At 40.5% G+C, this 25,159-nt stretch overlaps 1 protein-coding gene across 15 annotated transcripts in view; it reads left to right on the top strand.

The window, feature by feature from the left end:
• The window catches only part of LOC140714202 (paired box protein Pax-2-like), a 167,295-nt gene that overhangs the window by 26,353 nt on the left and 115,783 nt on the right, over positions 1-25,159 (top strand). For all 15 annotated transcript variants that reach the window (XM_073025180.1, XM_073025171.1, XM_073025172.1 and 12 more), the window contains one exon: positions 2,430-2,552. In XM_073025180.1, coding sequence (XP_072881281.1) covers positions 2,430-2,552 — 123 coding nt within the window. The remainder of the gene's footprint in view (positions 1-2,429; positions 2,553-25,159) is intronic.

Raw genomic sequence — 25,159 nt, 5'->3', positions numbered from 1 at the left:
TCAGAACACTGAGTCATCAAGGTTTACTCTCTGGCCTGAGTTGAGCTTATTGGCGGACTCACTTAGAACAAAGGAGGGGAGACACCTTCCTGGTCCTAGAATGCAGCAACTTGGTGATGATTATCATTCAGCCTTCAATTATACTGGTACCTAAGAAGAACGTAGTAACCTGTCTCAATGACTATTGTCCGGTAGCACTTACATCCACTGTGATGAAGAGCTTTGAAAGGGTGGTGATGAAACATATCAACACCTGCCTGAGAAGTGACTTGGATCCACTCCAATTTACCTACAGTCACTACAGGTCAACAGCAGATGCCATTTCTTTGCTTCTTCAATCACTCCTGGAACATCCGGAGAGCGAAGAGGTCAGGATGTTGTTCATTGAATATAATTTGGCATTCTGTACTGTCATCTCTTCAAAACTAATCAATATACTTCTAGTCCAAGGCCACAATACCTCTGTGTACAACTGGATCCTTGATTTCCTCACTTGCAGACTCCAGTCAGTTCGGTTTGGCAACAGCATCTCCTCCACTATCTCTCTAAGCATTACAAGGCTGTTTGCTTAGCCCCCTTCTCTACTTGCTTTACATTTATGACTGTGAGGCTAAGCACAGCTCCAGTGTCATATTTATGTTTGCCGACAACACCACTGAGTGGTGCCACAACTACAACCTTACACTCAATGTCAGAAAAATCAAGGAGCTGATTATTGACTTCAGGAGGAGGAAATTGGAGATCCATGAGCCAGTCCCATTGGGGGATCAGAGGTGGTGAGGATCAGCAACTTTAAATTCCTTGGTGTTATCATTTCAGAAGACCAGTCTTAGGCTCTGCATGTATGCTCAATTCTGAAGTAAGTATGGCAGTCCCTCTACTTTCTTAGAAGTTTGCAAAAATTTGGCACGTCATCTAAAACTTTGGCAAACTTCTATAGATGTGCGGTGTAGAGTATATTGTCTAGTTGCATCATGGTCTGGTATGGAAACAACAATGCCCTTGTACAGAAAAGCCTACAAAGAGTAGTGGATATGGCCCAGTCCATCACAGATAAAGCCCTCCCCACCATTGACCACATCTACAAGGAGTGATGTCGCAAGAAAGCAGCATTAATCATCAAGGTCCCCCACCATACTGGCAATGCTCTCTTCTCACTGCTGGCATCAGGAAGAAGGCACAGGAGCCTCAGGATCCATACCACCAGGATCAGGAACAGTTATTACCCCTCAACATCAGCCTCTTGAACCAGAGGGGATAATTTCACTCAACTTCACTCATCCCACTATTGAACCATTCTCACAACCTACAGACTCACTTGCAAGGACTCTTCGTGTCACATTCTCAATAATTTTTGTGTTATTATTTGTGTTATTATTTTTTCTTTCTATTTATATTTGCACAGTTTGTTGTTTTCGTTTGTACATTGATTGCTTTCCATCCTGTTTGGTATGGTCTTTTATTGATTCTATTGTGTTTCTTGTAGTTACTGTGATTGCCCACAGGAAAATGAATCTCAGAGTTGTATTTGGTGATGTATATGTACTTTGATAATAAATTTACTTTGAACTTTGAAGTAGGTGTGGCTGCATAAGATAGACCTTTCAATGCTCGTGTGACTGCAGCTGCTGAGGGACAGAAAGAAAATTGCTTGACCCATGAATAGAGGGTAATGACCTTAATGCACTCTGCTGCTTTTAATGTCCTTGTATGAAGGATCACTGCATAGTGCAAAGCCAGTCATTTTTTCTGAAACCAAGTACCATGTAATTTGCCTTACCCTGTATTCTGTCCAGTAATTATATTCTTTTCCATAATTTTTGTCAGAGATTCATTGTTCCACCTGGGACTGTCCACTTCCTTCCAAGTTGCTATTTTTCTTTTTTCTAATTTTGTCTCCCCATTCCCGCCAGATTCTTCATCTCACTAGGCTGGAGATCACTGAGGAACCAGCTTGCCTGCAGTACTTTGCCCAAGTGGTCTTTATTCATGTTTGAGTTTTGACAGTGAGTATTGGCCAACTCTTCATCCCCATATAAGGTATTAGACTGAAATCCATGTCAATCCTTGTTCAGAATTCACCTCCATGCATTTTCTAGCAGAGGTCACTGGATAATGATCGGGACTGGGCAATCATAAACCTGCCCCAACCCCATCTTCCCAGCCTGCCTTACAAACCTAGACAACACTCTGAGATGCACTATTTTCCATCAGTTAACTCAGCACAGAAAATGTAACCTTAACTCCCTGATTTGTTACATCAGGAAGTCATGTTTGGTGATGTTTCATGCTGATTAACACTTTGGTTTATGAGTTAAATAGAAAACTTTTATCACCATTACATGCTAGGTTTTCTTTACCAGGTTGTAGAACAAAGCAAGTTAATCTGGGAAAAAAACAACTGTAAAAAAATAATTGATTCCTTTCAGTCCCCAGCACAAACTCCCCACCTGTATCTTCGGCATCCAATGATCCAGTGGGATCGTACTCCATCAACGGGATTCTGGGCATTCCACGATCGAATGGTGAGGCCAAAAGGAAACGTGATGAAGGTAAGAAGGAAACACGATCCAGCTTTTTGTGCTGTCACCTGTAGGGCAGCTAGTGTTTCTGGCACTGTGGCTGTGTGCTGCCCATCTGCTCTCTAATCATCTTCTAGTTTACACACGGTTTAGGCTGTTGGCTTCAGCCAGTCTGCAGATGGGGTTTAATGTTTATTATGGAATTCAGTTCTGCGATCGGGTTTGTGTAACAGGATCCGCTGCAAGGTATTGGTCATTAGGAGTGCATGGTTGGAATCAGTTCAGCATTCTATAGCTTCAGTAATAGGGCTGATGACTCTATACCTCTATATGTTTCTGCAGTGGTGGTTAGCAGTGCCAACCCATCCTTTGGTTGTTGTCTGTTGGTGGGACATGCTGATGCTTTTACCTGGAAGTACTTGTTCTGTACATTTGTAAAGGGGTTAGTTGAATTCCCTGAGTACCTGAGAAGACATTTGTGATTGGTTGATGTGACCCCTGCTTAAACAGGAAGGACTGTTGCTGTTTTACTTCTTTAACCCTTTGAGTGTATCATCCGTTGAGTAAATTATTTTTAGATAGAAATTGTAACTTTTTCTCCGAAGTTCACATCATGGTAAATGAATGGAACTTTTGTTCCTGCGGTTTCTGTGCCACTAGCCTTTCCTTGTATTCATTCCAGCGTTGTCACAAACGTGACAACTTGTAAAGGGGCAATTACTGAACTTTGTGCAAAGCATTACATTGCATCAGTCATCTCCACTGCTTATGATCTGAGAAAACATAACAGAGAAATTCCAATAAATGACATAAAAGCTTGCAAAAGTAACGTTCAACTGGAATGGAAAGGCAAAAGTATTAATTCTTGATCACAGACGCAGGCTCCAGTTGGTTCTAGATATTTTTGGGTATGATCAGATTAGATCCCGGTACTGTCTGTATCTGGTCACTCACTATATTTGCTGTCAAGACCTACAAGTGGAGATTGGCATTTGACAGTAGTTTAACCAAGTACAAATTAAGGTCAGAACCTACGGAAAGGACAGGAATCAGTATGGAAATCATTTGTGTTTTATGTCCCCACAATTTATCATCTAATGAAGTCCTCCTCTGCTGTGGGCTCAGGACATTTCCTGATTCTGACAGGCAGAAGATGAGACTTCCTGCAATACCAAGGTATATTCATAGAGAAATAACTGTGAGTTTGGGTGGGTGAAATACCTGTCACTATTTTGCAGCAACAGACGCAATGCCAAGGGTCAAGAGTCACAGAGTAGATCACTGTCAAGGCTGAAGGTGTGAGAAGCAAGACCTCTAGAAATAATCAGGCATATCCTGGATTCCAAGGTGATTGGGCCTAACTGGAGGAACAGGGAGGGATTCAGAGAGCTGGAGATTTTTTTTGTGTGAAATCTTGAGGACTGAGTCAATTTAGATTACATAATGTTACTAGCAATGACTATTTGCAGTTTCAGTCATACTTATGCAATCTCTCTTGTCATCTTTTCTGTTTGTTGGTGATTTTAAAATAACAATTGATTATTGATTATGCAGTATATGCATACAAAGTTTGGAAGAAATGCTTTCAGAGACAATAAATTTTATCTCTTATCCTTGTTACATAAAAGAGAGTAATGTGTTCAAAAGCTATGGTACTCTGGATGCTTAAGAAACACCAGGAATGAGTTCATGAATGTACTTTAAAACTAGATGAAACAATGTAATTATAATGTAATTCTATACGCTCTTCTGGTCCATTATAGATGAAAAACTGAAACGTTTTTTATACTATGCCAAGATAAGTTAAATGCCAAAGTATTTCAGGTCACACAGTGATTGCAGATAGGGATATCTCTTGGCTTGTCACTAGCGTTACCTTTAATTTTCAAGTTCATTCACATGCTCCTCCTTTCTACCACTGTAGCCTCTTCCAGTCTTTTCTTCCAACGTTTCTGGGTTATACAAGTTTTGGATCTTGGACATATCATTTTCATCACCTCTCTATTAGTGACCAGAGCTTCTGTTGACTAAGCACAAATTTCTGGACTTATTTACTCAGAAGTTTTACTACTTCTTTCTGCTTTGAAACACAATGTGAAGGCAGGCTTTTCAGCCCATCACATCCATACTGGCAAGCACCAATCTGTATTTAATCCCCTTTCCCTCCTGCATCCTCATCAGGGCAATTCACAGTGATAATTAACCTACCCACCAGCATGCCTTTGGAACGTGGAAGGAAATTGGAGGGTATGGAGCAAACTCATGAAATTACAGGTAGAATGTGCAAACTCCATTTGGGCAGGGCCTGAGGTCCAGATCAACCCCGGGTCTCTGCATTTGAGAGACAACAGTACTAATGATTTATCACCATGCTATCTTTTAGGTTTTTGACCAAGGTTATAATCCCCATCTTATGGGCTTCAATGGTGGATTTTATTTAATAACATACCTTAGGATATTTTATTATGTTAAATAAGTTATATAAATGCAACTTTCAAACTCCAAAGTCACCTGCCACTTCCATCTGTTCACTGAACTGGTATGCATTTTGCATGCGGTGGTTATGTTTAGATTTTGTCCACATACCTCTTTAGCTCTAGTATGATTTTGCTCGGAGGTGCATTGATTACTGTGACATGTGCTTTGTATGTTCAGCTGGATTACCAGGAAAGCTTTTGGTTCATTTTAGTATTTGGGTCACTTGGACCGAGAAGCTCCAGTTATGATATTCCATCTATCCCTAGCTAATTCATAGAATTACTGTGTGCATTTCTGGTCACCAAATAAGGACATGGAGAGGGTACAGAAGAAAATTACCAGATTGTTGCTTGGGATGGAATGTGCATAAACAGAACAGGCAACATCTGATTTCCTCAGACAGCAGAGGGGCCTGATACAGACGTGCACAAATATGAGACAAATGGATATGGTGGATATGACATTAGGAAACTTTTCCCCATAATAGAAATGTCTAGAAATAGAGGAGGTAGGTTTTGGGGAAGTGCGAGGGACTTACAGGTGATTTGAGAAAAAATATTTTCTCTCAGTTGGTGGTTGGAATGTGGAATACTTTCTCTGAGTGAGTGGTGTGGCAGGTGCTCCCATAATATTTAGAAAGTATCTGGTCTTGCACTGAGCTACCAAATCCTGGAAGGCTATGGCGCAAGTGCTGGAAAATGGGGTTAGAATCAGAATGAGAATCAAGTTTATTATCACTGCCATAGGTTGTGAAATTGGTTGTTTTGTGACAGCAAAAATTACATAAAAATTACTGTAAGTCACAATAAGGAATATTTTTTAAAGTAGGTACAGTAAATAGTGCAAAATAGTGTGGTGGTGTTCATGGACTGTTCAGTCGTCAGGCTCCTGTACCTCCTTCCTGATGGGAGTAATGAGAAGAGGTCATGTTTGGATGGTGAGGGTCCTTCAAGATGGACTCTGCTTTCTTGAGGCACAGCCTTTTGAAGATTAGTACACAACGCAGAATATACTGTAAATGGGCACTTAATGGTTGGCATGGATATGTTTCTGTGCTGTACAACTCTAGCTCTGTGACTAACTGATATTAGTCAGGACTGCTTAATGACAATGAATTACCACCACCTCTCTCAAAGTGAAGGGAAAATGTGAACCTTTCTCAAAGGGCATCCATTGTTTCTTCGGCTGAAAAGTGCCCATAGAGGATGTTGGCGTTTGGGTCTGGCTGGAACCAGCTGTGATATCCTGGTGATTAATGTTCTAGCCACAAGATCCCTTCTACGGCATCCCCTGAAGGGAGTGAGAATGTCTCGTGTGGAGACCAAATGGTAAACAAGCACAAGTTATCATTTCTGGGCAAAAAAAATTAAGTCCCAAAAAATGATTGAGTCAAATGGAGGAAAAATAGGTTCCCTCTATTTCCTTATAAATTTACCTTCACCGTTAGTGCAACAGGCAGGTTACTTTGCTGTAGTTTTGGAAGGAAAAGGTTTGGTAATAACCTTGCTCAGACAGCAGTGGAGTGGTTGCTGAAGGTGATGGCATGAAATAGGGGAAAGAAACTGAAACAGTGGAGACAGTCTGTGCATAGGCGGGCCCTATGTTTCTGACGATATTAGGATCTCTGAGCACATTCAACAGACAGGCACCTAGTAAAAATAAAACCAGCTTTCTTATGCAGATTGTTTAATGAATTCCCTGAAGATTCTATTCAGTCTCATCCCCCTTCCCCCAACTCACACCCAGTCAAGCATGACACCGACCAACTTCACCCCCCCCCCACTACTGCCCCCACCACAAAAAAAAATAAAATCTTGGTTCCTTTTCAGTGAAGTTTATTAATTGATTCAATGAAGCACGTATTGAGCAGAAAGAGGGGTTTCCACTCAAAGGCCTGGCCTACACTTTTGTCACTGTTGTCTTATACAATTAATCTTGGGTGAAATGATTAAGAAGAGTTAGGATAATTACATGTCAAGATGATGTAGCAAGCCACCCAGGTCAGCCGCAGAAAGCAGTGCTGATGTGTTAGATGTTTTCACTCCAGTTCTGAGAGAGGGGAAGGGAAAAGAAATGATTTTTTTTGCCTCAAGCCTTACAGATTATAGACTCAGTGCACACAACACAGCTCTCCATTTTAATTTTATTGAATAAACATTATTATAAGTAGAAAAAAATACAAAAATCAATCAATTCCGACACATTCATACAGCACAACAAATGAGCTATATATAAGCCTGATGCCGACCCAGAGAGGAGCGTTATTATGATTATGAAGCCACTGAACTTACACACTGCACAGAGAAAATAAAAAAAATACTTAGAATTACCAGCAAATGAAAATTAAACTGCAGAGTTTTGGAGTTACCAACAATCAAGCAGAGGGAGGGCCATGTGTGTTAGACATCCAAGCTTCAGCAAACAAAGCAAGGGGCATTGGCTGATGAGGTTGGACATTTAGAAAATAAAACATGCCCAGTTCATTATCCAAAGTCGGGCTTAAATGAGAATGTGTTCTGACCATGACTGGCACTATGTGCAAATGTGTGTGTGTGTGTGTGTGTGTGTGTGTGTGTGTGTGTGTGTGTGTGTGTGTGTGTGTGTGTGTGTGTGTGTGTGTGTGTGTGTGTGTGTGTGTGTGTGTGTGTGTGTGTGTGTGTGTGTGTGTGTGTGTGTGTGTGTGTGAGAGAAGGTGTGTGGTGTGACTGGCATGACGTGACAGTGTCTGCTGTAAATCACTGTGTGTGTGTGTGATGGTGTGGTTAGTGTGTATCTATGGTGTGGCGTGTGATAGTGTATGCTGTATGGGTGTGTGTGCTATGAGTGCAAAAATGTCTGCTGTAGTCTATCAGTGTGCACCTGTGGTGTGTGTGTATGTGGAATACATGTGTGTGTGAGCATATGATTTGGTATATACGTGATGTGTGTGACTGTATTTCCTTTAAAGAGTTGGGTATGTAACACCTTCTACAGTAGAATTGTTTAGCAGCACTCTATGCACACTCTCCACACTCTCACACTAATAAATTACATGTTCAATTCGTAAATAAACATAAACTCACTCCTGTGAAGACTCTGTGTAAAGGTGGCAGCTGAAGAAGGAAGTTTTGAATGGTTTTGTCTTCTTGAAACATCCTATTGAACGTTTTATTTCGTTCTTTGAGACCCAACATAAACAAATTTCTTCCTTTTGGCTTTGTCAAGAACAAAAAACAGTGTACAGGATGTGGATTAAATTATTTAGTGATAATAGTAAAAATTATTCATTTTCTGTAGTTTAATAGTAAGTTGTTTTCTTTAAACAAAGCCCTCTTGTTTATCATGCAAAGTGTTGTGGGTAACTGTGGAATTCCTGTTTAATTATAAGAATGAATATTATGATATCAAATTCCTATTTAATTAACAGCATGCCTTTTATACATATCTATTCTTTGTTTCTCTTTTACACCCTCGTGCAAGAGTTACCATTGAGTGAAGTGCTGTGTAATAGCAATTACCAGGAAGCTGATACCTGCGAGATGAAAGGCTCTTAGTGCTCCAGGATTATTCTCAGTCCCTAGAAATTCGGGAATTTCAAGAAGAAAAAAAACCAGAGGGATAATTGTGTGTTTTTCTCCTTGAAATACCGTTTATTCACAATAACATTTACGTAGATGGGAGATAAATGTTTGATTGGGTAGAGTGGTTAAAAACTGGAATTAATGTTGAATCACAGCTGAATCCTTAGCTTTGGGTGGTAATGTAGTCTAATGCTGCCTGCCTGTCACTGCCTGATCTGCACATCCACATAGAATACAGCCAACTAATGTCCAACAACTGGTTAAATTTAACTCAGTCGTACAGCTGGTGAAAGGTGTTGCCGCTCGTCAACTTAAAACAGCAAAACCGAGCTTTGGAGATTCATCCTCATCAGTGTAATGATATCAGCTCTGATTGGATATTCCCCTAGAAGATGGTCTCTTGTTTCCAACGATCTCTCCTAATCAGCAGTTGTCTTGCCCGTCGCTGATATTTTTCATTATTAATAAGTAAGTGTTTAGGGAACATGAAGGAGAGCACTGTTTTTGTCGAGCTGTATGACTTTTCTCTTGGCAGTTGCTTGCATAGAGTCCAGGAAATTAATCTTCAATTCTTGAAGACTCTAGGACAGTGGGGGGGTGGGCGGTGAGTGGGTGGGGAAATGGCTGCCAACTTTAATCCAGCTCGGCTGATAAGGCGGCGAGTATTAACTTGAAGCAATGTGTCTTTGTGGTCAGACACAAACTGTGTGGTTTAACTAGCCTGTTCACAGAATCAGTTTAATCAGTCACTTCAGTCTCTCCCCCTTCTGTCCACCTGTTCTTCAGGCTTATTTTTTCTCTCTCTTCTGGTTCCTGCTTATTTTGCAACTCGGGAAATAAAATACCTTGTGATGGCACTGAAGTTAGTGAGGTCCAACCGACTCAAAGATTCTTAGAAAGGTTACTATAGAAACTGTATGAATCACGCTGTTTGTAAGTCACCTCTCATTAAAGCATGTTTTTGTGCAGCTATAAAGGACCATGTTGTGAGGAATGCATGTAGTTCCATTAAAACTGCAGGAGTCATTCACAGTCAGCCCAATCACTTCCTCCTCTTTATTGGGATATCAGCAGATTTTTTTTTAAAAGAAAACAAATGTTTTTCATCCACAATAGCTGGAAAGCTGCTGTAATTAAACAGAGTCCTGTCAAACCTACTGCGTGCTGACCATTCTAATCTCTGCCTCAGATTGGATAAATTCCTTTATTTTTTTTTACCTTTTCTTCCTTTTCTCTTGAAGGAATTGACTCCTTGCTGGGCCCCAAATGCACAGACACTGGGCACCCGTGTCCCACTGCCAATTAGTCACAAGTGAGTTTTGGCAAAGAATGCTACAGGCTATTGCAACGCATCATTCGTCACAGCTGAGCCCACTTTTGCCACCATCCAGTGTCCAAACTCACCCTAATGATCAGAGACCTCTGGCAGATTTTTTTTGTGATTTTCCTGAATCAGGGATTGATCCAACAACAGAGTGTTAGACGGCCGAGGCAGCTAATCTACTACTGTAAGGAGGGAACTGACTGCAATGGTTTCCTGCTCTGTACAGCTCAGTAATTGACCGAACAATCTCGCCTAGTCAGCTGCCTTGACGTTTGCTATCTGCCGATATTCTACCATGTTGGTCACTTGTCACCCTTCATTTGATCAAAATTAATTTCAATGATGCATTTCATATCACGCAGCTGGAAGCATATTTTAGAAAATTATATCTTTAAGTAATGTGGTTACAGGAACACCACGCGGTGCCCACGGTAGCATTGCAGTCAGCACGACGCTGTTAGAGCTCAGGGTTTCGTAGTTCAGAGTTCAATCCCAGCATCCTCTGTAAGGAGACTGTTCGCTCTGAGTTTTCACCAGGTGCTCCGGTGTCCTCCTGCAGTCCAACAATGTATTCAGTAGATTAACTGGTCATTGTACATTGTCCTGTGATTAGGTTAGAGTTAAATCAGGGTTGTCAGGGATGCTGGGCTCAAAGCGTAATATTGCTAAATACGAACAGAAGAAAATGGGAGCCGAACTAGGCCACTCAGCCCCTCTAACCTGCCCTGTCATTCAATATTATCATGGCTGACCAATACTGGTTTCAGCTCCTCTTACCCCTCAGTTCCTCAATCATTCAAATATTTATCTATTTCTGCCTCAAATATTTTTTGTCATCTGATTTCAACCCATGTCAGCAGCAGGGAATTCCAGAGATTCACTACTGTCGGAGAGAAATAATGTCAGTGTATCTCAGTTTTAAACATCAGGTCTCTTTATCTGGAGTGACACACACAAAGTGCTGGAGGAACTCAGCGTGTCAGGCAGCATCTTTTGAAAGGAATGCAGAGTTGACATTTTGGGCTGAGATCCTTCATCAGGATTGGAAATGGAAGGGGGAAGAAGCCAGAATAAAAAGATGGGTGTAGGAAGAAGTATAAGCGAGAAGTTGATAGGTAAAGCCAGGTGCGGGGGGGATGGGGGGATGAAATGAGAAGCTGGGTGATGATAGGTGGAAAAGGCAAAGGGTTGAAGAAGAAGGAATCTGATAGGAAAAGAGAGTGGACCATGAGAGAAAGGGAAAGGGGAGGGACACCAGAGGCTGGCGATAGGCAGATGACAGAAGAGTGGAGGTAAGAGGGAGACCTTTTATTTATTAGGTTTGTGAGTCTGAACGAGTAAAACACAATGACAGAGGCTACTCTGACTTATAGCAATCCTCAGCTGGACTGTCAAACATGCAACCTTCTGACTCAAAAGACTGCAAGGTTACAGAATCAACAGGCTGACTACATGGTGTTAACGTCTCAGTCCTGATACAGGGGTTTCGACTCAAAATGTCGATAATTCCTTTTGTGCTGAGTTCCTGCAGTACATTGTTTGTTCTACCAGATTCTGGCGTCTGCAGTGTCTTGTGTCTCTGTTGTTAATGTTTGCCTCCTGTCTCCTTGGCACCCTAATCAATGTAGAAAAGGAAATCGGGCCAAGCTTCTTCATCCAAAGTGTTGGTGTGGAGACATTGGCAAGATAAGACAGCATAAGTTTATTTAGGGCAGGGGTTCCCAACCCTTTTTGATGCCAAGTACTCCTGCTATTAACTGAGGGTTTGTGAACCCCAGGTTGGGAACCCTTGTTTTAGGAATAATTCATTACTGTGGGAAAGAGATTCTTGGTCTATAGGCCTCCTCATGGTCCTATAAATATAAAGACTTTTTACTATATATTTCAATGGTTTTATGCACACAGAATTAACTAACCTTCAGTATCAGCACTGAAGAATGTACAATAAGGAAATGGTCACTTAAACCTGAGGTGCGCAGACATTACTTCTTTCAGAGTGTGGAGAATCTCTGGAATTCTCTGCCCTTGAGCTTGATTTAATATTTTTAAGGTGGTGAAAAATTGAGGAATTAGGATTGTGGGGAACTGACATAGAAGGGGAGCTGAGGCTGGCATAGAGCGGTCTTGATCATATTGAATGGTGAAGCAGGCTGAAGGGATGAGCACCATTAACCTGCTCTTATTTTCGTGTATTCTTGAACTTAAAATGGACCCAACCTTTCAAAACTTCTTAATACACCCATTTGGAAGATCAGAACATCTCTAATCATTTCTTAAATGTTTTAAGGAATTTTGTCATTGCCACTTTATTTGGGGTTGCATTGTATGTGTTAATTGCACTTTGAGTAAGGAGCAATTTCCTGCTGGAGATTTTGCATTTGATTTTCAGTCCATTTAAGCCCTTTGTCTTACCTTGTTTTGCAACTTTAATCTAATTTCTGAACACTCGTTTTGGCCTGTAATTGGGATAAGTTTAATGGAATGTGTATATTGAGTTATGGATGCGAGGGTGTGTTCTCTGAGGTATGTAGACACACAGTCCAGTATCCTCATGAATATAGACACAGGCAATGTACAGTGTAACATGAATGTTGACATTTGTGTGGTCAAGTTGGTATTTAGAAGAATGCAGATTGGAACCTGTGTTCCACCATAAGCACAGTATACTAGGGCCTGCTCCTAGTCACTCGAAGTTCTTTTCACTGTTAAAAATTGTGTTATCTAATAAAATGAATTAAGTAATTAAATAATACAGCAAAATGGGAACTTGATCTTTAACAACTGATAGAGGATTTCAACAGAATGACGGGGGATAAAGTACGACTGTAGTAGAATGTTCACCATATATACTGTTGGAGTGTCCACATTGTGTATGTCATAGTATTGTAAAAATGGAATACGTTCAATTAATACTTACTTACTTCCTGCCCATTACACCACTGGCATTTAGGGCAGCTTTGATGGTCCTCCATCTCTGTGGTGTTCAGGGCTTGTTTCATCATATCAATAGCTTTCTCTCGGTTTTCACTACTGTCACTCATGCACGTCCCAGCTGGAGACTCGGGAATACCATCACGCACAGATGTAGAAGGATTCCTCATTGCTGTTTCCATAACAATTTTGTTTGACCAGTCAGGGTTGTTAACCCCAAACTGAACCCCTGAACCTGGAGGACTGGCGGACCATGCTTAGTTGGGTCGCTATCCTTTCACCTGTTTGGCATGGGTGATCCTAGCAGGAGGCAAATCATAAAGCCCTGACTCCAGCCAACGTAACTTTCTGGGTCATTGAGGTACACAAGCCTGCAAACCATGACAAAGTTGTGGTCCTCTTGGAGGATTCAATGAATATCTTGACCTATTAACAATAAAAACAGAAATTACTGAACATACTTTGCAGGCAGCATCTGTAGGAAGAGAAGATGAGACAGCACTTTAGGTCAAAGACTCTTTGTCAGAACTGGGAAGGTAGAAAAAAGGCTTGTGAAGCTGCAGAGAGAGTGGGGTTGGGGGTGGGGGGATGACGTAAAGCCAGGGTAACCATGGGGATTATTTTATATTGCCAGAATCTGTAGCATTTGAATTTCATCTTGAGGATTAACAATTAAGTCTTCACCCTGAAGATAAGTGCCTTTAATGAGCTAGAGTATATGTTGACTGAAGTATGTTATTTTGAGTGTTTATTCAATAAGTTGCATGGGGTATGTGCGTTGAGATATGTAAAATTAAATGAGTAAATTGAAGTGTGTAGACAATCTGGGAAGTACCGAACTTCTCTCAGACTCTTCCTTTGAAGTCACTTGGTAATTCTTTGGAATCCCAGTGGGATCTCACTAGGGGTTTTAGCACAGTGCAATTTGTATGGCTGGCCAGTGCGTCAGAGACTGACTTATGTTTGAGGAAGTATTTCACAGAAGAAGCACAGGGGTAGGGAGAGAAATAAAAGGGTGAGGTGTTAAGTGTCAATAAGGAGTGCTTAGTGATGGGCTGCACATTTGCTCAATGCATCTGTTTCAAATGATTTGCCTAATCTGCAGTTTCCTTGGGTTTAAGTCTCAGGCACATTCTTGTCAGTCTGTGCTTGGAGGAAGGTTCATAGGTCAAATCGCTGAATCAAAGTACTGCCACTAGAAGGAGCCTTAATCATGTGACTGTGCCTCTTAATCCTCCAGGAAGCAGCTTTGGTATCTAGCAATAGCATCGCTGTGCACAGCAGGCCTATGCCAACTCAAATGTCCAAATAACATAGTATAGATATCTGTTACATAATACAGGTGACTTCAATTACACTTTCCCATTTTTCCAAGCTAAACATTGCAATTCAGTTAAAAACGTTGATGATGGAACAGTTTCAGCAATATTACACTTTAGTAAGATCTTCAGTTCACCTTTCAATCAACATTCTTTTGCAGTGTTCAACACCAGCACTCTTTCCTGCCTATAACAAATCTTTAGGCTTTAACAATCTGATTTCTACTGTTTCACATTTACCTCATTTTGTCTCTTCACTTCCATTGTGATTTCAGTGACATTGTGTCATCTGCATATTTAAAAACTGAGATTAATTGATAGATTTAATTGAAAAGATAAGCAGAGAGCAACAGAGTCTCCTTCAATATCACAGGTTCTAGTGCACGGCCTGGTTTTTTTGGTAGTTTTCTTTTTACACTTTTCATTTCATTGCTTCCCTGTTCCTGCTGGAAGACAGTGAGAAATAAATCACCCTGTGTGTCTATTTGACCTGTAAAAAAAGTCATCAAGCAATATGCTGACAGTATCTGTGCTTCCAAATTTGAGCTGTATCAGGAGAAAGCTTTCTAAGCTGCATGATAGTTGTGAGAAATCCCAATGGACACAGACCTGTGAACAGTGGCAATAGTCTGAAGTGAGGAATCAGGAGTAATTAAGTAATGTGTGTTATTTGAGGTAGAATTTTCCCTCTGACCTAATTTCATTATTTTTTGACACTAGTCTTTACTACAACAAGGTAAACAGTAATTCCCCTATTTGAATATAGAAAAATAATCTTACAGTCAATTGCTAGAAATTTTTATTTCAGTCTTTGTTTCTTAACCCTCACTGAGGAGATTTCTATTTTAAAAGGTGATGGGCAAGCTTGAGTAAATTTCCTCTGTATAGGGCAATGGCTATATAGAGCGTGTGCAGTTGGTGAAAAGGCAATCTTTATCGTAAATGAATTTGGTCTGTTTGCAGTCTTTCTTTTAGCTGCTTAACGGGTAAAAACTTTGAGTCAGAGTTACAGTCACTAATCTTAGACACGGAGTAAAGAAAATAAGCACACTGCAAATACCTGAAAACCCTCACTCAATGTTTAAAGAACAGCTTCTGCCTCTCTGCCATCAGATTTCTGAATGGTCCATCAACCCACGAACACCACCTCATTATTTGTCTTTTGTACTATTTATTTATTTTTTGGTAATTTATGGTAATTTTATGTCTTGCACAGTACTGCCACTGTGAAACAACAAATTTTCATGATATATGCCAGATAATGAATCTAATCTGGATATCGTCACTCCAGCCAGTTGGTGATAAAGGAAACCTAAGCAAATAGTTTTTTCTGGACATGTGTGATTTAACATTTAAGATGCCTGTGCAAAGATTGAGAATGGAAATATTGTTTGTAAACAGTTACCTAGAATCATATAGTTGTAGGCCTTAGCCAGTAGGTGGTGTTTTAGATGGAGTTTCAAAGTGTTTGTCAATTGTGGAAGCTTTGCATCCAGCAACTGACTGTGAGCAACTCGAAAGCAATTTATTGATCATTTTATTAAATCTGACCAATAACACAAGCATCACAATTTTGGCTTTCAAATTTCATGGTTCAGTCAGAGCCCAGCGGCCTGATTCATGTGCCAAAGGCTTTGTTTTCACTTCTATGTACTGCATTTTTGACCAGTAAAATTTCATACTGAGCGAATCTCAAATCGATAGCTACAAAAAGGTAAACAAAATCTATAAATAAAGCTGCAGGGAACCATCCAATCACATTTCCTGAAACATCGAGACGCTTGAGCCAGCCACATGATTCAGTTACTGAAATTTCTAAAGTTGAAAATAATAAATAGCTAAGACACAGTTAACAGTACATAGCAATACACAAAGCACTGGAATGACAGCGGGTCAGGCAGCATCTACGGAGGGAAATGGACAGTCAGTGTTTCAGATCGAGACACTGAAGTCCAGATGAAGACTCTCAAGTTGAAACACTGACTGTCCATTTCCCTCCACTGATGCTACCTGATCCACAGATTTCCTCCAGCAAAGAGCTATCAGGACCATCACAGAAGCTGCAGAGTGAGCCTCCAGATGGTTATGGATGAAGCGGTGTGGCCCATATCCAGGGCTGCTGGGACACAGTCCGCTGCCTGATCAACCTTGGCTGGGCTGCCTGGGCGAGGGTGTCTGATGTTGAAAGACCTGAAACACCCAGTGACCCCAGGTTACATCACTGATGATGTGTCCCAGCACATCCCAGGATGCATCTCAGCATCCTGTTGCTCCAGATTCTAGCATCTACAGCTTCTTGTGTCTCTATTAAAATTACATTTTAGACTTTGACACATGTACATGTGAATTTACACCGGCTGTCGTGTCTTTGAATACTTACTAATTGATGGCCCTGAACTCCCTAAAAAGATTTGCTTAAAATTTCTTAGCTGAAAGGAAATGGCAGAGTGAGCAGGGTTAGCTAACCAAAGTTCTAACCATGCAAAAGTGGGATTTACAGTGGCATTGTGAATATTTTACTGAATGATTTGGAAATTAGCTGATGAATACACTTGGGATTAAAGTTTCACATTCTAAGTCAATAAAACTCTTTGCTCCTTTAAGTGGACATACAATGCATTGTGCGTACAATGACATTCTTGACTGAAGACATCCAGAAGTACATTACAGCAAATGAAATATACTCACCAAAGGAAATATAGCAGACAATTTGCATGCACCAATCTAATACAGACCTTAATGAGGTATATGACCAGATGCACTGCTTTAGTCGATTGGTCATTTGACATAATAACTTTTCTTCTTTTTGAAGTAGCACCAGGTAGGTAGGTTTAAGGCCTGAAAGGGTGCAGCAATAACAGTATGCCATGCATTTTAAGAAGACTGAGTTAATCTTGAACCACTAATCACCTGTTTCAGAACTGAGAGAACTATTGCCGAACCACTCTTTGAGAGCAAAGAATTTGCAATGGTATCATAACAAGGATATTTACATTGATGGAACATTTTGTTCTTACTCTCTTTTCCTGATACTGTAAAACAATAAAAGCTGATTTTACTATAACAAATGGAATTAAGTCACAATACAGTTTCAAGTTAATGTCTCAAAGGAAGAATAAGAATGGTGAATATTTTATGCTCCCAACTTCTGAAAAACATTCTGTTATGTGTGAATGTGAGAAAATAAAAGGAAAAGAATTTTGGAAAGTGCTCATTTGAAGTAAAAACAGAAAGTGCATGGTTAACATATAATCCTGGAGACCTATCATCAATCTGGTTCTGCTCAAACGTCATTGATCTGAAATACCTGTGTGACTTTGTCCTCAGAAAATGCCTGATCTGTTGAACATCTCCAGCATCTTCTCTTTTTATTTCATGTTTTCGGAGCCTGTTATTTGCTTTTGATATTCTTAGAAAGACTTTCCTTATACCACTCATCTTCATCCCAATGGCAGTCCAGGATCCTAATACATCTGGAACTTACTCTCAGCGGCCACTTTAGTAGGTACACCTGTCCATTAATGCAAATATCGAATGAGCCAACTGATTGCAGGAAGATTGTTTCTGATGTTGGGGAAGTCCAGAACGAGGGGTCACAGTTTAAGGATAAAGGGGAAGCCTTTTAGGACTGAGATGAGGAAAAACTTCTTCACACAGAGAGTGGTGAATCTGTGGAATTCTCTGCCACAGAAAACAGTTGAGTCCAGTTCATTGGCTATATTTAAGAGGAAGTTAGAGATGGCCCTTGTGGCTAAAGGGATCAGGGGGTATGGAGAGAAAGCAGGTACAGGGTTCTGAGTTGGATGATCAGCCATGATCATACTAAATGGCGGTGCAGGCTTGAAGGGCCGAATGGCCTACTCCTGCACCTATTTTCTATGTTTCTATGTTTCTATTAGCAGCAACTTAGGTCAAGAGGTTCAGTTGTTATTCAGACCAACCATCAAAATGGGGGAAAAGCTGGATCTAGGTAACTTTGTTGGTGCCAGATGGGGTATTTTGAGTATCTCACAAACTGCTGATCTCTTGGGTTGCTCACATCCAGCAGTCTCTAGAGAATGGTGGGAGAAACAAAAAAAATTCAGTGAGCAGCAGTTCTATGAGTGAAAAGTCGTCGTTAATTTGAGAGGCAGAGCAGGATGGCCAGACTGGTTTAAGTTGACAGGAATGTGACAGCAACTCAAATAATCATGCGTAGCAACAGTGTTGTGCAGAAAAACATCTCTGAATGCACAACACAAAGAACCTTGAAATGAATTGGCCACAGCAGCAGAAGGCCACACTGAGTTCCACTCCTGTATCAAATAAAGTAGTCACTTTATGTCTCACTGATTATGATATAATATTTGGCTCATCAGATCAATGCTTACTCCCAGCAGACATTCCCCCTCCTATTTCCTGAAGATTTCCAACTTTCTCTCTCTCACATCTCTATCAGGTTCTCATTCCCACTTCTACACACTGATGGGTACTTTTTACAATGGCCAATGAACTTGCCAGCACATCTTTGGGATGTGGAAGCAAAGTAAAACACCTTTAGAAAGTGGAACCATTGGAGATCAGGATCAGATCCAGATTCTTGAAGTTGTAAGGCAGCAGTGCTAACTACAGTGCGACCGAGGCACTACTTCTGTGCACCTTCAGGTTCCAAGAAAGCTGAGAGATCAAAGTGAGTATGTAGATAAAGTCACATGGTAACCAAAGCTCTTGTTAATATATAGATGCAGAACTGAGAACCACGAAGTTCCTTGTACTATAGCTATTATTAGGCCCCATCAATGAATTTATTAGAGTTCTGTCAATAGACCATATTTCCTCAGCTGTCTCATGGGATAAGCAATCACACAGGAGCTTGTCTGAAAAAGAAATGAATCGAGCATTTTCCATGGAGCAACCATGCCTAACTCAACATTTTCTGTTGCATCTGGTTCTTGCTAACATTGTTTGTACAGTGGGACTTTGAAAGATGAGCACCAGTCTTTGAAAGCTTGATTCTAAACTCAAGAAACATTGTGAAAATATTAATACTGAATGCACCATTATTATGACTATAATTTTCTGGCTGTGATTATCAACAATTTCAACAAAAACAGCTTGTTTCTTTTTAAAGCATTTTTAATGCTGCAATTTTTCTGGAAGTTCCCAGGTTTTGTTTTAATTGTTAATAGACCTTTGGCCTTGTGATACTAGGACAGATGACTAAAAGCTGAGGACTTCAAGAACTGACTCAAGGATAAGTAGGAAGTAAAAAAAAGAATACCCAAGCTATAGGCTCATTCAGTTGTAGTCAATGGTGGATTGATGGAAACCAGGGAAGTACAAGTGACCAGAATGGTGGGCTCATGCCTACATATCAGAGGGTAGGAAGATATTACTGAGGTTGGGAGGACTGAAACCATGAGGCGATTGGAACATTCATGAGATCAATACATTGCAATTGCATTGAGGTCCTATTCTAACGGTGTTGTTATTTCATGCCTTCTGGTGCATCGGGTGGCAACCTTGCCTTTTCTTTAGCATTTTTGCCTGTTCTTTTATAAGGCTGAGTTGTTGGCTCGACGCTCAGCCCAGCTGAATGGAAAGCCTTCAGGGAGCTGGCTGAATTCGAACCTGGGACCATTTGCCTCGAAGTCTGGCACGGGTGCCACTGTGCCACCAGCCGGCACAATCCTAATGGTGTAGCATGATTTATAGCTTTTTCCGGAGCATTTTTCAAGTGGAGCCACTTGCCTCACTATTTTGGGAGAGGACTTTCAGACTAAGCAGAGAGGTGTTAGGATTTCAAAGATAAGGCTCTGCAATAAGGGAAAAAAATTGAGCATCCGTAATTGACACTGTGGAGACTGACAGTCCCCAGTATATATTGGAATGTTTTATTTGTTCCTATTACCTTTGTTTGTAAAACAGAAACCAATTTGAAAATGTAATTTGCAAGAAGAATGGAGGTAGGTGGGAGTCTGGCAGCTGGCTGGAACACTGACAGTCACAGCGGAGGCAGGCTCAGTCCTGCCTGCTCCCAGGCTTCTGACAGGAAGGTGAAAGTAAATTGCATATTCAATCACCTTGGGTTAATATAACTCCTGCCACACTCCAACTCAAAAAACAAAAGCTCTTTTTTGACATTATATAGCGTGCCGTGCAAAGGACTGATAATTTGAGTTGGTGACCAAATTGGAGTCATTAATTCTGGACTAATGTGGGAATCATCGCTTACCAATTTCAGAGGATATGAGGGGCCTCTGTAAAAGGTCCAGAAAAGGACAATGAGATAATGTAGTGTGACGTCTATTATGTACACTGTGTCTTTGGAGAAAGCTTAGGGGACAGAGGTGTCATAAGGCCCATTATTTCTGCCTTTGTCATGTGTTATTGTAAATTAAAAGTAGCATGTTACACTCAGTAGCTATTGGAAAGGAGCGCTGTGATTGTTCCCACAGCAGAGAGGCACTCTACTGTGTGTGAAATGTGACATTTAAAGCAAAATTTGCAATTCCGCTGAGAAAACCTATTAATTCACAAATTAAGATTTTTTTTTCCCTTTCTGATGGAGAACCAATTGAAAAGACAAAAAAAAGGAAATGGCCTAAAGGATAAGACCTACTCTCTGTCTCGGTAGCAGAAGCCTCTTCTGCTTTCCACATGGCAGCAGAAACAGAATTGAATTCTTCCATTGACTGGTGTGTCTAGCTCACCTGACTGCCACAAAATAAATCATTCAGCTCGATGCCTTCTACCTTTCCCAGACAGATCTGCAATTGCAATTAGTTAGAGGTTGTTGTTTATAAGACCTTGTTCATGCACGGTTGAAGGTATTTCTGTTGAGGGTTGGTTGGTGGGATTATGATGAATGGTAATGATTCTGAATTATGATATCCATTAAGAGAAAGGACATTAAATGGAGACAGACTTTGGAGTGATCTTTGTCTGCCTTTCGAAGCCTCCTCCTTTCAAGAGTATTTGGTTTCAAGCCAATGCATGCAGAACTCTGTAACCACCTGTAATCTTTCAGCTCAACCCTTGAGTTTAAGCTGTGGTAGACCCGATAATTATGGGAGAGAAATGCTGGAGTTTGACTTTGATGTTAACATTTACTCTTCCCAGTCAGAGTGTCACTGGAGAGTATAGAAAGTGACGATGTTCCCCCTAAGTGACTCCTGAGTGGCTTATCTTGACAAGTTGAAAACTGTTTATTGATTTGCCTCAAATAAACAACTACCTTTCTCAAGCTGCATGTTTTCAATGTTCACATCAAATGGGAATTCAGCATGGAAGCAAATTTGATACTGGGAAATGATCTTCCATTTGTTATCTGCACATATCTTAACTCAAATAATCAGGCATTACAACGGTAGTGTGTAGAAGAGCATCTCTGAACGCTCATTTTGTCAAACACAATATTCGCAACTCAGTGGCCACTTTATTAGGTAAACCTGTACACCTGCTCGTTAATGAAACTATCTAATCAGTTAATCACATGGCATAAAAGCATGCAGACATGGTCAAGAGGTTCAGTTGTTGTTCAGACAAAACATTAGAATGGGAAGAAATGTGATCTATGTGACTTTGACTGCGTAGATGATTGCTGGTGCCAGATGGGTTTGTTTGGGTATCTCAGAAATTGAAGATCTCCTGGGATTTTCATGCAAAACGTTCTCTAGAATTTACAGAGAATGCTGCAAAAACAATAAAACATCCAGTGAGCAGCAGTTCTGTGGGCATAAGCACCTTTTTAATGAAGAGAGGTCAGAGAAGAATGGCTGGACTAGTTCAAGCTGACAGGAGGTTGACAATAACTCAGATAACCACACATGACAATAATGGTATGCAGAAGAGGACCTCTGAATACAAAACATATCAAACCTTGAAGTGGATGGGTATAGCAGCAGAAGATCACACAGGGTTCCACTCATGTGTCTACTTTATTAGGCGTACTGCTTTACCTAATAGAGTGGTCACTAAGTGTATTTCCACACTTTATCTAAAATAATATTTTGAATGTAACTTTTGGTTTTGCCTGCCGTTGTGAAGACTTCTGGCATTGTTAAGCAGAAACATTATATAGTTCATGATAGGTGACAGTACTGATAGTAGGAGGTTTCAAATTTCCACATATTGACTGGGGCTCCCATACAGTAAAATGACTAGATAGAACAGAGTTTGTCAAATGTGTTCAGAAAGTTTCCTTAATCAATATATAGAGGTCCCAACTGGAGAGAATACAACACCAGATCTCCTGTTAGGGAAGGAGACAGGGCAGAAGTGTCTGTCGTTGAACACTTTGAAGTTAATGAGCATATTTCTGTTAGTTTCAAGATAGTTATGGAGAGGGATAAAACTGGTCCTTGGTTTGAGATTCTAAACTGCCAATTTTGATGGCATCAGAAAGGATTTGGCAAGTGTAGATTGGGGTAGATTGTTTTTTGGCAAAGGGTTGCTTGGTGAGTGGGAGGCCTTCAAAAGTAAAAATTTGAGAGTATAGAGTTTGTATGTTCCTGTTAGAATACAAGGCAAGGTTAATAGATTGAAGGAACCTTGGTTTTCAAGCGATGTTGAAGTGATGGTTAAGTCTAAGAAGGAGGTCCATGGTAAATAGAGGCAGCAACGAACAAATGAGGTGCTTGAGGAATTCAAGAGAAAACTTGACAAGGAAATCATGTGGGCCAAAAGAAAGCATAAGGTTGTTCTGGCAGATAATGTAAAGGAGAATCCCAAGGGCTTCTACAGATATATTAAGTGCTAAAGGCTAACAAGGGACAAAATTAGTCCACTTGAAGAGCAGCGTGGTCACCTATGGATGGAACCAAAAGAGATGGGGGAAATCTTAAATGGATTTGTTTGCATCTGTATTTACGCAGGAGATGGGCACAGATGCTAAAGAATTGAGGGAAAACAGCAGTGAGGTTGTGGACCTTATCCAGATTTTAGAAGATGGGTGCTTGCTGTTTTAAGGCAAATTAGGTGGATAACTCCCCAATGCCTGACAAGGTGTCCCCTCGTACCTTGTGGAAGGCTAGGAACGGAATTGCAGGGGCTCTGGCAGAGATATTTAAAACATCCTTAGCCAAGGTGAGGTGTTGGAGGACTGGAGAATAGCTAAAGTTGTTCCGTTGTTCAAGAAAGGCTCTAAGAATAAGGTGGGAAATTGTAGCTTGGTGAGCCTGACATAAATTATAGGAAGGTATTCTAAGGGACTGGAGATATAAGTATTTACATGGACAGGGCCTGATTAGGGATATTCAAATTGGCTTTGTGCATGGTAGGATGTGTTCAAACAATCTACAGCAGGTTACCAGGAAAATTAAAGAAGGAAAGGTAGTGGATATTGTCTACATAGATTTCAGTAAGGCCCTTTCACAAAGTCTCACATGGGAGACTGGCCAAGAAGGATAAGTTGTCTGGATTCAACATTGGATTAAAAATTGGGAGAAGCCAGACAGTGGTAGTAGATGGTTGCCTCTCTGAGTGGAGGTCTGAGATTAGTGTATAGTGTCTGTTTTTCATCTACGTTAATTATTTGGATGATAATGTGGTAAACTGGATCCGCAAACTTGTGGATGATACCAAGATTGGCGGTATAATTGGCAGTGAGAAAGGCTAGCAAAGCTTGCTACAGGATCTGGACCAGCTGGAAAAATGGGTTGAAAAATGGCAGATGGAACTTACTGCAGACAAATGTGAGGTGTTGCACTTTAGGAGGACAAGCCAAGGTAGGACTTACACAGTGAATGGTAGGGGACTGAGAAGTGATGTAGAACATAAAGTATCAGGGAATACAGATTCATAATTTCTTGAAAATAGCATCACAGGTAGATAGGGTTGTAAAGACAGCTTTTTAGCATATTAGCCTTCATAAATCAAAGTATTGAGTACAAGAGTTGGGATGCTATGTTGAAGCTGTATGAGTCTAAATTTGGAGTATTGTGTGAGGTTGTGGTCACCTACCTATAGGAAGGATATCAATAAGATTGAAAGAGCGTAGAGAAAATTTACAAGGATATTGCTGGGCCTTGAGGATCTGAGTTATATGGAAAAATGGAACTTGCTAGGACTTTATTACCTGGAGGATAGAAGAATGAGGGGAGATTTGAAAGGATATTCAAAATTATGAAGAGTATATGTAGGGTTAATGCAAGTAAGCTTTTTCTGCAGAGGTTGGGTGAGACTAGAACTATGGGTCGTAGGTTAAGGGTGAAAGGTGAAATATTTAAGGGGAACCTGAGGGAGAACTTATTCAGTCAGATGGTGGTGCAAGTGTGGAATAAGCTGCCAGTGGAAGTGGTGAATGTGGGTTTCATTGCAATATTAAAAAGAAATTTGTATAAGCACATGGATGGGAAGAGTATGGTGAGCTATGGTCCAGGTTAGTGTCAATGGGACTATTCAGAATAATAAATCAGCAGGTCATGTTCCTGTGCTGTAACGCTCTATGACTCACTTACTTTAAGACATCAGCATTAGGTATTTCCTCGTCGTTTATAGTATGTGTTAAATGATATGTGAAATATTAAACATTTTCCAGTCTCCATAAGATATGGGGTAAGTGTAGAATTAAGTATCTATGTGAAAAAAAAATAGTGCAACATTCTCCTCTAAGTTTTGGATCGGTAGAAGTAAAAGAATTATAACATTACTTGTGCACTTGAAAGAGTTCAAGTCTTAGGAAAGTACTTCTGTTGATTCGTTGAGGAACTTTTTATTCTTATGAGCTCAGTTTCAATTTACAATAAACTATCGACAGCTTTATTCTATCGCTTGGTCACTTACATAAGCCTAGTCTGAGGCAACCAATGTATTTCTACAAGACACGTACAGCTGGTCAATGGAAGAGAGGCAAAGGGATTGTTAAAGGAAAAAGTAATTTAACTTTACGTGCACTAGCTATTTTCCAGTACTCTGTGCTTTCCTCCATCTGATTAGCTTATTTAGGGACTATTTGAATATGATGGGATTGTGTCGTGCTTATATTGTGTATTTATGCTTTTCAATGGGTGGACTTCGACTGGTGATCAGGGGTAGAATTCCTGA

Source organism: Hemitrygon akajei, chromosome 21 (genome assembly GCF_048418815.1).
Source record: "Hemitrygon akajei chromosome 21, sHemAka1.3, whole genome shotgun sequence".
In the NCBI taxonomy this organism is placed as follows: domain Eukaryota; kingdom Metazoa; phylum Chordata; class Chondrichthyes; order Myliobatiformes; family Dasyatidae; genus Hemitrygon; species Hemitrygon akajei.
This window is presented reverse-complemented; position numbering and strand designations above follow the sequence as displayed.